This window comes from Manihot esculenta, chromosome 3 (assembly GCF_001659605.2).
Source record: "Manihot esculenta cultivar AM560-2 chromosome 3, M.esculenta_v8, whole genome shotgun sequence".
NCBI lineage: Eukaryota > Viridiplantae > Streptophyta > Magnoliopsida > Malpighiales > Euphorbiaceae > Manihot > Manihot esculenta.
The window spans coordinates 27,107,857-27,122,638 of NC_035163.2; the positions used below are offsets into that span (position 1 = coordinate 27,107,857).

At 34.0% G+C, this 14,782-nt stretch overlaps 3 protein-coding genes across 5 annotated transcripts; 2 read left to right on the forward strand and 1 right to left on the reverse strand.

The window, feature by feature from the left end:
* Positions 1-4,364: 4,364 nt before the first annotated feature.
* On the reverse strand, positions 4,365-6,957 carry LOC110612039 (heterogeneous nuclear ribonucleoprotein A3). The gene is made up of 6 exons (XM_021752678.2): positions 6,682-6,957; positions 6,486-6,526; positions 6,181-6,344; positions 5,807-5,906; positions 5,554-5,723; positions 4,365-5,285 (listed from the first exon to the last, which is right to left on the reverse strand). The coding sequence occupies exons 1-6, from the start codon at positions 6,735-6,737 to the stop codon at positions 4,764-4,766; spliced, it is 1,053 nt and encodes a 350-aa protein (XP_021608370.1). The 5' UTR covers positions 6,738-6,957; the 3' UTR covers positions 4,365-4,763.
* A 967-nt stretch (positions 6,958-7,924) lies between these two features.
* LOC110610422 (RNA-binding protein pno1) lies at positions 7,925-9,511 on the forward strand. 2 transcript variants are annotated; one of them, XM_021750336.2, is made up of 2 exons: positions 7,925-8,039; positions 8,594-9,511. In XM_021750336.2, the coding sequence occupies exon 2, from the start codon at positions 8,614-8,616 to the stop codon at positions 9,286-9,288; it is 675 nt and encodes a 224-aa protein (XP_021606028.1). In that variant the 5' UTR covers positions 7,925-8,039; positions 8,594-8,613; the 3' UTR covers positions 9,289-9,511. The 2 variants fall into 2 exon arrangements, with proteins under 2 accessions (XP_021606028.1, XP_021606027.1); XM_021750335.2 differs by having other exon boundaries at positions 7,973-8,039; positions 8,575-9,511.
* Positions 9,512-9,661: 150 nt separating this feature from the next.
* Positions 9,662-14,724, forward strand: LOC110611191 (ABC transporter G family member 26). 2 transcript variants are annotated; one of them, XM_043954978.1, is made up of 9 exons: positions 9,662-11,494; positions 11,578-11,867; positions 11,961-12,116; positions 12,198-12,381; positions 12,477-12,755; positions 12,847-13,131; positions 13,215-13,499; positions 13,579-13,686; positions 13,765-14,724. In XM_043954978.1, the coding sequence occupies exons 1-9, from the start codon at positions 11,288-11,290 to the stop codon at positions 14,032-14,034; spliced, it is 2,064 nt and encodes a 687-aa protein (XP_043810913.1). In that variant the 5' UTR covers positions 9,662-11,287; the 3' UTR covers positions 14,035-14,724. The 2 variants fall into 2 exon arrangements, with proteins under 2 accessions (XP_043810913.1, XP_021607047.1); XM_021751355.2 differs by having other exon boundaries at positions 11,578-12,116.
* Positions 14,725-14,782: the final 58 nt, after the last annotated feature.

The window sequence follows — 14,782 nt, forward strand, 5'->3', positions numbered from 1 at the left end:
CATATTACGGTTATTGATATTTGATAAATCTTTTTCTCCATAATAGATCTGGTTTTCTTCTTAGTCCATTATATGAGTCTATCAAATGGGTCCCTCAATATTCTATTTGACGAAGTGATAGGAAAAAATGGTCAGGGGTCTACCGGGGATGTCCCCGGTGGAGACCCTCCGACGCCCAAGTCAGGTTTATGATATAATATTTCATGGATAGGCCCGAGTTTCAGAGAAAATATGGAGGCCCTCCAGAAGAAGAAGAAGAGAGAAGAGAAGAGAGCTTGCCTTTTTTCCAACCCCCACATCTATAGTGCTATCTGTCTGTGTCCTTTAGGCCCGTACATACGGACGTGTCAGGCCCTTCTCCACGCAGGCGGCCATTTAATTCACCCTGGCAAGCATACGAATAGGGTTGGTGAGTAATTGGACTTACTCCCCTATTGAGCTTGTGCTCGTATCTGATCCGGATTGCCCTATGTAACACCCCCTACCCGATTATTTAATTAATCGAGTCGAAGACATTACATTTGTAACAATTCTCTTATCTTTCCTTTACTTTGTATCATGAACATCATGACTTTTTTTTTTTTTTTTTCCTGAAAATCCGGCAGAGTTTCCCCTAAAATATGGACTTAATTACCTTAACCCCCAAACTTCTTTCAACATCAAAACAGTTTCAATTTCGATCAAACGCTTCATAACATTTCATTAATCTCAACACAGAAACTTATACTAATCATCCACATTTACACTAAAATTAAAATATTTAACTATATCTGTTTCAACCCATATTCAACTTTATCTCTAAAACCTTATGTACATGTCATATTTCCAAAATCAAGTTCATATAAAAATTTACAAAATATACCCCAATATAGATGATGATGTAACTCTGGCTGGGTTGATGCAGATCTTGATCTACTGCTCTTTGAATCTACAACCTGCGCGAGGAAAAATAAATTCCTACGCGCTAAGCAAATTGCTTAGTAGTGCTCAACTTTTTTTTATATAAATAAAAATTTAAATCAAAATTCATGTAATAACAGTAATTCAAACAAACAAACAACAAATAACTATATAACAAATCATTTGACATAAGCTAAATCATATTATTATTTTACATATATATATATTTTCATTTCACAATCTTTTTTTTTTTCTTCATCATGTAAAAGGTTTTATTTTCTCTTAATACTTTTATTTATTTATTATTTTTCTGTTGGCCCCTATAAATTTAAATGGGACTGTTAAGTCAGATAAGGAAACTGTAACTGTAGGGCACAAAGTGCCAAATAACTGTATGGCTCAAAAGCCGAGTCTATGACTGTAGGATACCTCATTGTATCCCAAAAATCCGTGTAACTATAGTGCAGTACTGCAAGATCTGTATATGGCATGCCACACCCTTAAACTAACTCACAATTCCCACCAAACTTAATAGGGCCAGACTTTAAATAATTTATACATTTAAACATGAGCCAAAAATTTCAATATAGTGTAACTTTTAATTTTTTTAAACTATAATAATTTATCATATTACAACTCTGCCTTTAAACATTGTCATATCATGTAAATCTATTCATTTACTTCAACTACATAAATTACAAATTCATAATTTAATCCTTAATTAATTAACTATTATTCTTTTTATTATTATTATTTTTTTCTAATATAATTTTTTTTTTCCTATTTTTTTTTCTATCACAATATACCTTATTTCATTTTTCTTTTTCTTTAACTTTCTATTTTTTTATCTTCTATTTTAAACATCATATTTACACTATATCTCACTTGTCTTATCACTTTCATTTCTCTTTTTTTTTTTTTTTTTATTGTCACTATATCCACCCACATTATTTTTCTATCAAAGAACATAGAGTCATTTCATTATATCCATAAATTAAATTTTAGTTAAATTCCATATAAATTTTAGAATTTTCTATCTATTAAATCTATTATTTCTCAAACTTTTATTATCCAAATATAATTAATCTATTATTCACTTGGGCTACTTCTACTAGGATAGTAAAATTTCAAATAAAACCTAATTAACAAATTCTTGAATTGATTCAAATGGGGTTGAGCACAAACCTTAGAATTTCCAAAATATTCTACAAGCTTTACTTCTCTACTCTTCATTTTCTTTCCCTTTGGAACTTCCACTTTTCCTTTCCACTTTTTCTCATGAAAAAAAAATAAACCAATAAATCACATTAATACACTATTTCTCATAAATATTCACATTTAACATCCCTGGGTAGCTGGCTCAGGCTCGTAAAGTCGAACCGTCTTTCGAGCATATGATCTGATGGGCTTCGGACCTGTGACTTTTTTTTGGATCCAACCTTATTCCTGAGCTAGGAAAGATCTGGAGGTTATCAATATTATTATAAGTTTATTTACAAGTTTTTTTTAAATCTCAACTTGATGTTTTAAAATAATAATAAAATAAAACGTAATTAATTATAGTTACTCTCTCTATTATATAAACATAGATTTATTTTCAATTTTCTTAGATGACAATTTCTATATTAGCTTCATAATATTTAATTTGTATTAAAAAATAAAATTATTAGTTTTGAATATAGACTACAGCTAGAAAATATGTTAAGAAATACAATATGAAATTTATTATTTAACTATATTAATTATTTGGAAAATATGTTTTAAAAATCATGTCAAATAACTATTGTTAAATGGGAAAAATGTTTTCTAATAGAACAAAGGGAGCCTTAAATCGTTGAATTGATTCAATTCATTTTTCTTTGTACACTTAAATTTTGATTTTTTCGAATAATTATATGTAAGAAAACTACGTCGACCAATTGCAAAACTCTGATTTTTGCATAGTTTTTGGCAAATGTGTAATTTTTGTAAAGTATACATTTTAGTTGTTTATTTGATAATGTATTTGGCACGTTTGATTATTATTTTTAAATTTTTAAATCTTATATTTATACATGTATATATACCAGTCGTAATTGTGATAGTAAACCGAGTTGACAACTGCTTCTTCTTACATTTAAAATGGCGGTGACAATGAAAAGTTTGTTAATTCGTTATTCACAATTATTTAACGTTGTTATTAAAGTTCCCATTAAAAAATACCAACGATGAAACATTGCGGTGTCCCACTGATCATCCTAACGAGAATCTCGCTGTGGTGGCTATCAGTAGTTGGAGTTTGGGATACGAATGCAATAAATTGTGCTATAATTTTTAATCCAAACGCGACGTTTTTACTATTCCATTTTCATGACATAATAATACTAAATTAATCCAATTTAAAAAGAATAAAATCATCTACTATAATTTACCACAGCATAGCATAATTCTTTTGACACTGTCCTTTAATTTTATGAAAAATACTTTACATACTGCGTAACATCTTAGTCATGTCAACTTTAATAATTATATGATATATTAAATTACTATTTTTATCTATTAATTTTAATAAAAAACACCACCTACTATTATAAAATATATAATATAATATTAATTCCAACCCACAAAGACAAGCTTATTTTCCTTTTGCATTAACCTCAACTGTTGGTTAATAGCGGCTTAAACTGTATTTTTCACCATAGATATAAGTTTGATGTTTTTTTTTGTTTTAAAAAAATGACAGACTATGTAATGTAGCTAACTTTTAAAAATACAGGAAGTTTAAGTAAACTACAAAGGGCCTAACGTGTAATTTGCCCTCCTTTGATTGGGGAGGTTTGGGCCACAGAATTGGGATAACACTTGCCATGCCATTGACTGATAGAATCAAAGCATTCTGGTACAATCAAAAGAGACTAGAAATAATCACCAGCAACAACTGCTGCTAAGCATAAGCAACTGGACGATCTCGACTCTTCCCAAAAAACATATGAGCACGCTTCACTGACAAAATAACCAAGGGCGATAGATACTTATTGTGAAACATCCTTGAACACCGATGGGCACAATTACATTTGGCGGTACAAGAACTGTTACTTAAGAAAACACAAACCCATACCTTACTTGACCAGGGTCGATTGCAAGACACTATAAGCATCCAAAAGATAATGGCCTTCCTCACTAATTGCCCTGGAAACTAAAACAATGTAAAATCCCATCCACGGTCAAACCACTAGCACTCATTTTCACCTGTCCTGACTGGTATATTTTTTATGCTTGCAAAGCTTACCCTAGATGGTCTCAAGCTCTACTTACTACACACACTATAAATGCCTTGTATTACAGTAATCTACAGTTGGTCCTTTCTTTTTCTTAGGCATTTAAATAAAACTATAGCAAGTTCTTAGCTGTAAGAGAATGGTACATCTTAAATGCTTGCCTGATCAATATAATCAAATCTAGCTGAATCCAGCTAAGAATAAATATCAACACAAAACACCCATATGCTACACTGTATATATAAAAACAAACAGGTGTAAATAACAAAGTGTCTATCTAGATCAAACTAAATAAATAGCATCAAGCTTCAAACCAAGATACTATGTCTACAACATAGACTAAATTAGAAGTAACTAGAACAAGAAAAACAGACACATCAAGAACTAAGCTGAAGAAAAACTAAGAATTCTGTCTAGAACATACATAGAATAAATTATCTAATAAAGTAGATACTCCGATCCTTAAAAGCTTCCTCAATAGCAGAGATACGAGACTTCTAGTACATGTGGGAAAGTGCCTATCTGTTTCACCAAGGCCTTAAACTAGATGACCCTGTTTTGAACTTCTAGGCAAAGCTTAAGCAACTGCATTGGAATACCTTCATTCTATCTTGCATAAGGATGGTATCGACTACTGCCACTATAGCCTCCCCTTCCATACAGGCCACCTGCTCCTCCATAACTAGCACCTGGACCAGATTCATAACCCCCACTGTAACCTGAACCTCCATAACTTCCATATCCCTCACCTCCCCGACCATAACCACCTAAACCACTACCACCATAAGTCCCACCAAATCCGCCACCATAAGGTCCAAATCGACCTGAATAACCAAGGGAAGATTCACCTCGGTAACCTCCTAAGCTACTCCCGCCAAAACTGCCATAGCCACCACCAAAGTCCCCACCACCACTACTATACCCATATCCACCACCACCACCAAGTCTACCCCCCAACCCCCCTGGATTCCTATAGGGACCAGGCCCAAACCCTCCATCAAAGCCCCCATATGAACCTCCCAATCCACCAAAGCCGTCATTGTAAGAACGACTCCTAGAGTTGCTACCATATGCAGGAGCAGGTGGTGGGTTTGAGGCTTTCTTTGGTTCAGCTTTCTTGATCTCCACCTACAACAAAGCAACTTAGTTAACCTAGATTCTGGAGCAGGTAAACTATCATGAGCCCTTTCCTGAAATCTACACCTGTCACGATCTCCACTGCTAAACAGAAATAGTTAAGAAATGAAACTAAAAGTACCTTATAGAATCTATCAATTGAGGGGAAAAGAAATGGGTATGGTTGCATTATAGAAGAACAAAGCAATGATACAAGCAGAACCACAAACCAAGATCTCTTTACATTATTAGTTGTTTGAGGCCATCTAACTAAGCTCACCTGAGTACCAGCCATATCAATCATATTTCCCTTGGATAACATTTGGTCCACAGTTTCTTCATTGTCAAAAATAATAAATCCAAAGCCTCGAGAGCGATTGGTTTCATGATCACGTATAATCTGGTGCTCCACCACTTTCCCATATTTCGAAAAGAAATTCTTGAACTCATCTGTAAAGTTAATAAATCAACACCACAAAAGAACTAAATATTTTCTCCTTCACAACAAATAACCAGAAGTTAGGATTTCTCACCTTCTGTAACTGATGATGGGATACCACCCACAAATATCTTCTTAGTTTTAAAGTCCTTTGACTGCCCAGAACCCTTAGGAATGGTCCTCTTTATCTCAACCTGTTACATCGTCACTTGTTAGGCGCAACAGTACAGTTGATTGTTACAGCAAAATTTAAGAACATGTAGGAACTCATGGAATATGGAATGAGACTAAGTTAATTTGATGCCCATTTAAAGCTGTAGCAAAACTATAGCACAACCTCGTGTTTCCAACAACCTTAAAGAAACTCATAATATAAACTGAAGGGTCAAAGGATCTCAAACAGCCCCAAATAAAAAATTAAAAAAAATCATCATACACAATATATTGTATGGAGAAAAATGATTTTACCTGTTTCCCATTGATGATATGGGTATCTTCAATCACCTTATCGACAACGGAAGGATCAGCATAGGTGATAAAACCAAAACCCCTAGGCTGACCTGTGTACCGATCTTTCATGATCACCGAATCCGTTATCTCCCCATACTTTCCAAAATGCTTGTTAAAGGTAGCTGAAATTAAATCAATCAAAGCATTCATAAACAAAACATGAATAAAGCCAACCAAAAATCAGAAAACACAAACCGAAAATAAACCCTTGATGCTCAATCTCTCCAGAATCATATAAAACAAATAATTTAAATACAACTTACCATACGTGGTATCCTTAGCCAATCCTCCTATGAAAATCTTCCTACGTTTCACAGATCGAAACAAACAATTAGAACAAAATCGTCCTAAATTTTCGACTAATTTTCCTTTAAATCCCAACGCTGTTCAATAAACCAAAAAGAAAACAACGAAATCTATATGAAAACCATAACTAGAGGAAGGGAAAGAGAGACGAACCCTGGGCTAGCACCATCTCCAGTGTGGGGATTATCGCTCTTGGATTTAGAACCCATATAGCTTAATTTACGGTGATCGGAAAAAAATATGTAGAGATATAGAGCTTGGCGTTGGATTTCGAAGAAGAAAGAAGGAGGATTAGGGTTTGAAAGGCAATGCTAGTGGTAAATAGAAGAGATTGCGTGAATATTAAAATTTCAAGTTTGCCATTCATGCTTCCATAAAAAGACAGCCGTGTCCACCGACTTCATCTTCTGCCACGTATTTATATTAGACATATTTTTTTGTGAGCTACAAGTTTACCTATAATTACGATTTTTTTAAAAAATATATATATAAGTGTATTAGAAATCTTAAATACCCGGATCTAACTTGACCCGAACATGCAACTCCATGTAGGAGAACGGACCTTAACTGATGAGAGCGATCAAGGCTAGGGGTGAGCATTCGATCGATTCGGTTTAAAATTGAATTGAATTGAATAAACTGAAATTTGAAATTTTAGTGTTTATGAAAATCGAATCGAATCGATTTGATCAGAAATTGAATCGAACTGAACCGGTCTGATTCGGTTCGATTTGATCGGTTTCGATTTTTAATAATTTTTTTATTTTCTACACTTTATTTTAATATTTTAAAATTTAATTAAAATATTTTAATCTTAATATGATTTAATTTCTCTATTTTATTGAAAAAATCTATTATTATTACTAATCAGTTCGGTTCTGTTTTTTCGGTTTTTTTTTTATCAAAACCGAACCGAACCGAAATAACTAAAATTTTTAAAATTAAAAATCAAACCAAATCGAAATATATAAAAAATCGAATCAAATTTTCAAATCGATTCGATTTGATCAATTTTTTCAGTTTGAACCGAATACTGCTCACCCTAATAGATTACAGGGATTAAAATATTCAACGAAATTATTATTCATTATTCTAAAAAATACAAATATTAAATACTTTATAATTATACATGGTATAGTTACATCAATTATATTTTTAAAATTATATTTAAAAAAAATTATATTTTAAAAATAAGTAGCCACTTAATATAAATTTATAAAATTTTATGGTAAATTCTTGAAAATTAATGTCTATTCTTTGTATATAAATATAAATAGTAATATATTATTAATAGTATTAAAATTAAAAGTTAACTTTACAAATAATACAGATTAAAATCAAACAAAATGTGGGGAAAATTCTTCAGACAAGAAAGCCTGGCCTTCAAACCTATGCATGGAGCCCAGCCCATTAACAGCTCTTAAGGGTTTGTTCTGCTCTTAAAACCTAATAAAACCTCGCTTTCTAAAATTTGCTCACGCTACTCGGCTGCTGAACACCGCCCTCTCCTGGTATGCTCTTCTTCTCTGCTCATTTTTTGTTTGCGTTTGTTTCTGCCTGTACTATGTGTATATGTACGAATGTTGGGGTGGTTTTTAGCTTAAGCAGATCAATTCGGTAGGATTCCTTCTTGGAGATACGGCCTGTTCTATTAATCAGACAATATTATTATTAGTTTTTTTTTTCAGTTATTGTAAGGGCTAGATGTGGTAAATAATCATTGGTCTCTTGGGCTGTTCTTATTTTAGCTTATTTATGAAGATACATGTTAATTGAAGATAAGGTTCTTATTTGTTTCTAAGAAATTTTGTGTTTTTTCAGAAGTTGTATTGAAGGAAGTTTGTGCTGTGAGTAGAAGTGCTAATTTATATCTGTTCTGATTTTTTTTTATTCAAACAAAGAATAATTTGGACTTCAATTTATATTTAATATCATGTTTCCTCTGTTTTATCAGTTCTATTTCTGTTCGTTGGATTTTTTTTCCGTATTGGACTATGTTATTGGAGCTTTTTCCATGGTTTTATCTTATGAATATATCATAAATAGGAACTTTTCGTCATGGCAGATCTTGGTGGTGTAATCAAGATGCAGTCTGGTGAAGCCCCTGCTTCAATGGAAGTAGAAGCAATTCCAAATGGATCAGGGACACAATCTGGGTCTTTGCCATCTAAGCCAAAGTTTGAGCCTTTGAAGGCTCATGAGATGTCTGATGGTCGAGTTCAGTTCAGAAAGGTTTCTGTTCCACCACATAGGTATTCGCCACTCAAGAAAGCATGGATGGAAATATACACTCCAATATATGAGCAGATGAAGATTGATATCCGTATGAACCTCAAAGCTAGAAAGGTTGAATTAAAAACTAGACCAGATACACCTGATATCAGCAACCTGCAGAAGTGTGCAGATTTTGTTCATGCTTTCATGTTGGGTTTTGATGTTATAGATGCTATTGCTCTTCTCCGATTGGATGAACTATATGTGGAATCTTTTGAAATCAAAGATGTTAAAACTCTTAGGGGTGAGCATTTATCTCGAGCCATTGGAAGATTATCAGGTAAAGGTGGCAAAACAAAGTTTGCTATTGAGAATGCCACAAAAACAAGGGTTGTGATTGCTGACACCAAGATCCACATATTAGGATCTTTTCAAAACATTAAAATCGCAAGGGATTCTCTCTGCAGCCTTATTCTAGGGTCCCCTGCTGGAAAGGTATACTCAAAGCTTAGACAAGTTTCTGCTAGACTGGCAGAGAGGTTTTGATCTTTTTATTCATGTTATTTTGAGACTGTAGTTAGCTCCACACTGGGATCTGTTATGCTGAGTGGGAATTTGTGATTGTAACTTGGCTTGAATTTTCTTTAAGCGGCAAAGATGTTTCATTATAAAGGATATGAATATAATTCATTTTTATAAGAAACCTTGTTGTAAGCTGCAAAAAAGCATTCTTTATTAGAATATGAATATCATACATTTTTATGTGTTATTTATTGGGTGATGATAATGGATTTAACTGCATGGCCATTTTTCAGATCATTTGTTGTTGAAACATTGTTGCTTGTTGGCTTTCCTTGTGCTCATTTGAATTTTAACAAATAGAGAAAAGCCATTATTTGTGATTCATGACCCTAATGGACAATAGACTTATGCAGGGGCCTCTAAACAGAATGTTGTGACATCATCTTGATTTGAAAAACTCTGAACAATGTCATGAAATTTGCATTGTATACTTTATCCTATGCTTAATTTATTCAACTGTGTATTTATTAGAGCAAACCATTAAACACTTCATCCTATGCTTAATTTATTCAATTGGAGTATTTATTAGAGCAAACCATCTGGATTAACCTTAGTTTTATAGAACTTGTATCTAATTGCAGTGAATACAACACTTGTTCACTTATTTCTCTCTATTGCTATGACATTATTTGAGAAGTTGGAGTTTCTTCAATTGATCATCATTCTAGAAGTATTTGTTGTCACTGCAATCGGAAATAAGTTGTCCTAAAACTACATGAGAGGTTGCAGATGTTGCCCTGCATCAATACATTACTGTTCGTGTTAGTCATTTGGAAACCAACAAATGCTTGCTCCTTGGTAGAGCTCAGAGTCTCACCCAAGGGCCAATTGCCAAAGCACCAGAACAGAGCAGCTATATCCTACCAGTTTGACTCCAATTCCACAATGTTAAGCTTTCTGGAAAGTAGTTGCTTGGTAAGCTGCTCAAAGTAAAAAAGTTAATGAGATGATGGCCACAAATGTATGTAGAAACTGATCAAATTGACCATTGGACTTTGGAAGAGAAGTTTGAGCCAACTGGTCAACTTGATTTGATAATGAACAACTTGAGCCTATTAAAGTAGGAAATAGTCAGCAACTTGACATCTCTACAAACACCTTGTGCACAAATTCTTTCTTTTTCCTCTGCCTTAATATTTCCAATTTCATTTCCACTAGAATTACAGAAGCATCATAGCTGGAGTGCTGGACTTCTAATCATGGTTTCCGAAATATTGCAAGTTTTAGAGTCTTCACAATTGACGCAATTCTCTTGTTTCTTTATAAAAAACGCAATAAATCCTAGTAGTGCGATATATTCTTCCACAATACGCAATAACTTCCAACTCATATCATATGAGTGTTAATGCAATATTCGAAAGTGATTTATTTTTGCAAGAAAAATATTTAAATTAATTCTTACCAAATCATGTAATATTTCAATTTTTTTTTAGATGAAAATTTTTTAAATCAATCTTTATTATGTCTGGCCTATAAGACTCGGATCCTGTTTTGTTAATATTAACAGATTTATATATATATATATTTCAGAAAAAATATAAAAACTATATATTCTTAAAAAGATGGCAACTATTTAAGCTATGAGAAGATATTGTATGATGCTTTGGCTTAATTCCAAATTAAATTAACTTAATAATTCATTTCCTGCATCTATCTAATGTTAACCTGCCAGTCTTTCAATTATTGTTGGTCTCTTGAGGTTCCTGCAATGGTCTCAGAACTTTAAGCTATAATGTTCTTTTGATGCTAAAAAAAAATTTAATGGCTAAGACAAATTCTTCATTTTCTCCCACTTTCAGCCATGGAAAGCATGTGCTCTACCAACCTGAACCCATCATCAATAAATAGGCAGGCATTTGGTCTGTTACAGTTAATTCACTTGCATTTGCAGCTTTTTTGTTCACCACCCATTAATTTCAAACTATATCTACAGCTAGTTTTGAGTTAGTTTCTGTCTAGGAACATGGAAATTAGAAAAGAGGATGAAATTGAAGACATGTCACTTTCTCTTCCAACAATGGGGTCTATGCAAATTGCAGGAAGCAATGGATTTGGTCACAACATAGAGTTTATGTCTCAAGCCTACCTCAGAAATAGATACTCAGAAATTGACATAGAAGCTGATGGCTTGAATATGCATAAAGATCACCCTCTTCCCATTTTTCTCAAGGTAATGCTTAATCTTTTCGCTTCTTTTTCAGTTTCTCATTGTCTGTGCTGCTTTTGTTGTAAGAGCTATGATTTATGTTGCAGTTTGAAGATGTGGTGTATAGAGTGAGGAACAGCGCAGCTTCCTCTGCCAATCCTGTGAAGGCAGTGGTTTCAAAGGTAGCCTCACAGCTGAACTTGGAGCAAGATAATTACAAGAAAATCTTGAAGGGTATAACGGGAAGCATTGGCCCTGGTGAAATTCTTGCTCTGATGGGTCCTTCTGGTAGTGGTAAAACAACCTTGCTGAAGATAATAGGAGCAAGACTGACAGATAATGTTAAAGGAAGTATCACTTACAATGATATTCCTTATAATGCAGCCCTTAAAAGAAGGTTAATCAACTTTAAAGACTATTTTTTCTCTCAAACTTTAGGACTATTTGTAATTGTATTGTACTTCAATTTCAAGAACAATTTGTGCAACAGGATTGGATTTGTCACACAGGATGACGTGCTATTCCCACAACTTACAGTGGAGGAGACTCTAGTTTTTGCTGCATTTTTAAGACTTCCCGGCAACATGAGTCGACAGCAGAAATATGCCAGAGTGGAGATCATTGTAAAGGAGCTAGGCCTTGAAAGGTTTGTACTGAATTGGTCATGAAGAACAGCTATCTTATGCTTTTATAATAAACTGTGTTTACTTTCTTCTGCATCCAATAGATGTCGCCACACGAGAATTGGAGGAGGATTCATTAAGGGAATATCAGGAGGTGAAAGAAAAAGAACCAGCATTGGCCATGAAATTCTAGTAGATCCTTCATTGTTGCTGCTTGATGAACCAACCTCAGGCCTTGATTCCACTTCAGCAAATAGACTCCTTCAGGTCCTTCAAGGATTAGCCAAGGTATCATTGTAAAACCATTTTCATACGCTGTAACAAAGTTCTTTATACGTTCCGAACTAGCTAGTGAAAACTCCTCCTGATGATTGTATATACAGGCAGGAAGAACAATAATCACGACGATCCATCAGCCTTCGAGCAGAACGTTCCACATGTTTGACAAGCTTCTGCTGATAGCAGAAGGCTACCCTGTGTACTATGGGAAGGCTAGAGATTCTATGGAATATTTTTCTTCTTTGAGATTCATTCCTGATATTGCCATGAATCCTGCGGAGTTTTTGCTTGATTTAGCAACAGGACAAGTAAATGACATAAGTCTTCCTCAGGATCTATCAGCAGTTCCTGGGACTCCTGATTCTGATAAGGCAGTAATCAAAGTAAGAATACTCCAATTTCTCTTTGGTCTCTCTGAACATCCTCATATGTCTTTCTCTCCAATTAACATTTCCTTCTATGTCATTATATTAGTACCTGCAACTCAAATACAAAACTCAGATTGAGCCAAAAGAAAAGGAAGATAATCATCGGCGTGCAAAGGCACCCAAGCATCTCCAAATGGCAATTCAAGTCAAGAAAGATTGGACATTGAGCTGGAGTTCACAATTTATGATACTGTTGAAAAGAACATTCAGAGAAAGGCGTAGAGATTATTTCGACAAGTTAAGACTAGTTCAAGCTCTTGGTGTTGCAGTCTTATTAGGCCTTCTTTGGTGGAAATCCGAAACTGGAACTGAGGCACAACTCAGAGATCAAGTAAAACTTTCATCTTCCTGATCAACTGACTTCATTTTATGACAAACCACAATATTTCTGACCTTATCATATTCGAATTTCAGGTTGGTCTAATGTTCTACATCTGCATTTTCTGGACATCCTCATCGATCTTCGGAGCAGTATACGTGTTTCCATTCGAGAAGATCTATTTAGTAAAAGAAAGGAAAGCAGACATGTACAGATTAAGTGTATACTATGTATGCAGCACTCTGTGTGACATGATGGCTCATGTGTTCTATCCAAGCTTCTTCATGATCATAGTGTACTTCATGGCTGGCTTTAAGAGGACTATCCCTTGCTTCTTCTTGACACTGTTCACCATACTATTGATAGCAATTACAAGCCAAGTAAGTTGAAAAGAAACTAACCAGCAGAGTTCTTCTTGTCTTAGATAGAACTAAAAGGAATTTCTGTGTGTGACAAAAGGGGGCAGGAGAGCTGTTTGGAGCTGCAAGTTTGAGCATCAAGAGAGCTGGGATGTTTGCATCTTTGATTCTAATGCTGTTTCTTCTCACTGGAGGTTACTATGTCCAGGTATTCTCACTGATTCTTTCTTGTTTAAATTTCAGAAACTACCCGGAGGACTAACTGAAAGCTATTTTGCTGGTGCAGCACATACCAAAATTTATGCAGTGGTTGAAGTACTTATCTTTCATGTACTACGGGTTCAGGCTTCTGTTGAAAGTGCAATATGATGGAGATGAGTTATATGAATGTGGAAGCAAAGGAGGGTGTCGGCCTCTGCAGAGTTCGCCGTCGTTCGACACGGTGAACTTGAAAGGTGGGTTGCAAGAAGTCTGGGTGCTACTAGCCATGGCTTTAGGATTCAGGATAACTGCCTACTTTTGCCTTCGCAGGAGGATTAATGTCTGCCATCTTTGAGTAAAGAATATACATATATATATACACACCTTTTGCAATAAATGTGGGTTGCACAGAAGTAAACAAGTCATTTTCATGATCCCAAATCCATCTGTTCAAAAAACAATCATCACAAATTTAGCAATTTTTGTTAGTAATTAGCATTAATTTATTGGTATTAGGGTTATTTTTATCAACAAAAATACAGATCCGATTAAAATCAAATTACTCAGCATATTTTGATTTCAGAATTAATTAAGTTGATTTTTTTTTTTATAAATCCTTGATTCCAAAAAAATAATAAATTTATGAACATGTTTTTTGATTGTCATCATATCACCAAAGAGAATCTGAATTCCCACTAATCTCTTTATCTTAATCCCAAAATCTAAAGTTAAACATATTCTAAATTTAGTAAAAAAGGTGTTGGAAAAAAAAAGAAAACAAGACTCCAATATATAGGAAATATGTTTCAAAGGGAGAGAATCTACTGCCCTGGAATGGCCTGGCTTGCCGTGGGAAAGCAAATACAAAAACGAAAATTATGACGACAACTTGTCATAATCCCTGACGACAAAAGAAGATATCCACATGTGGAATCCTGCTTTACCATTAGAATTTTCTTTCATTAGTCCCACTACCCTTCACTTTCTTGCTAAATCTAAAATTCAAGTGCCAAAATTTTTATGAAAATTAAAATTTATTGATAAAATTCTTAACTTTGTTAATATGATTAAGAAACATAATAACTTGCCATGGACGAAATTGA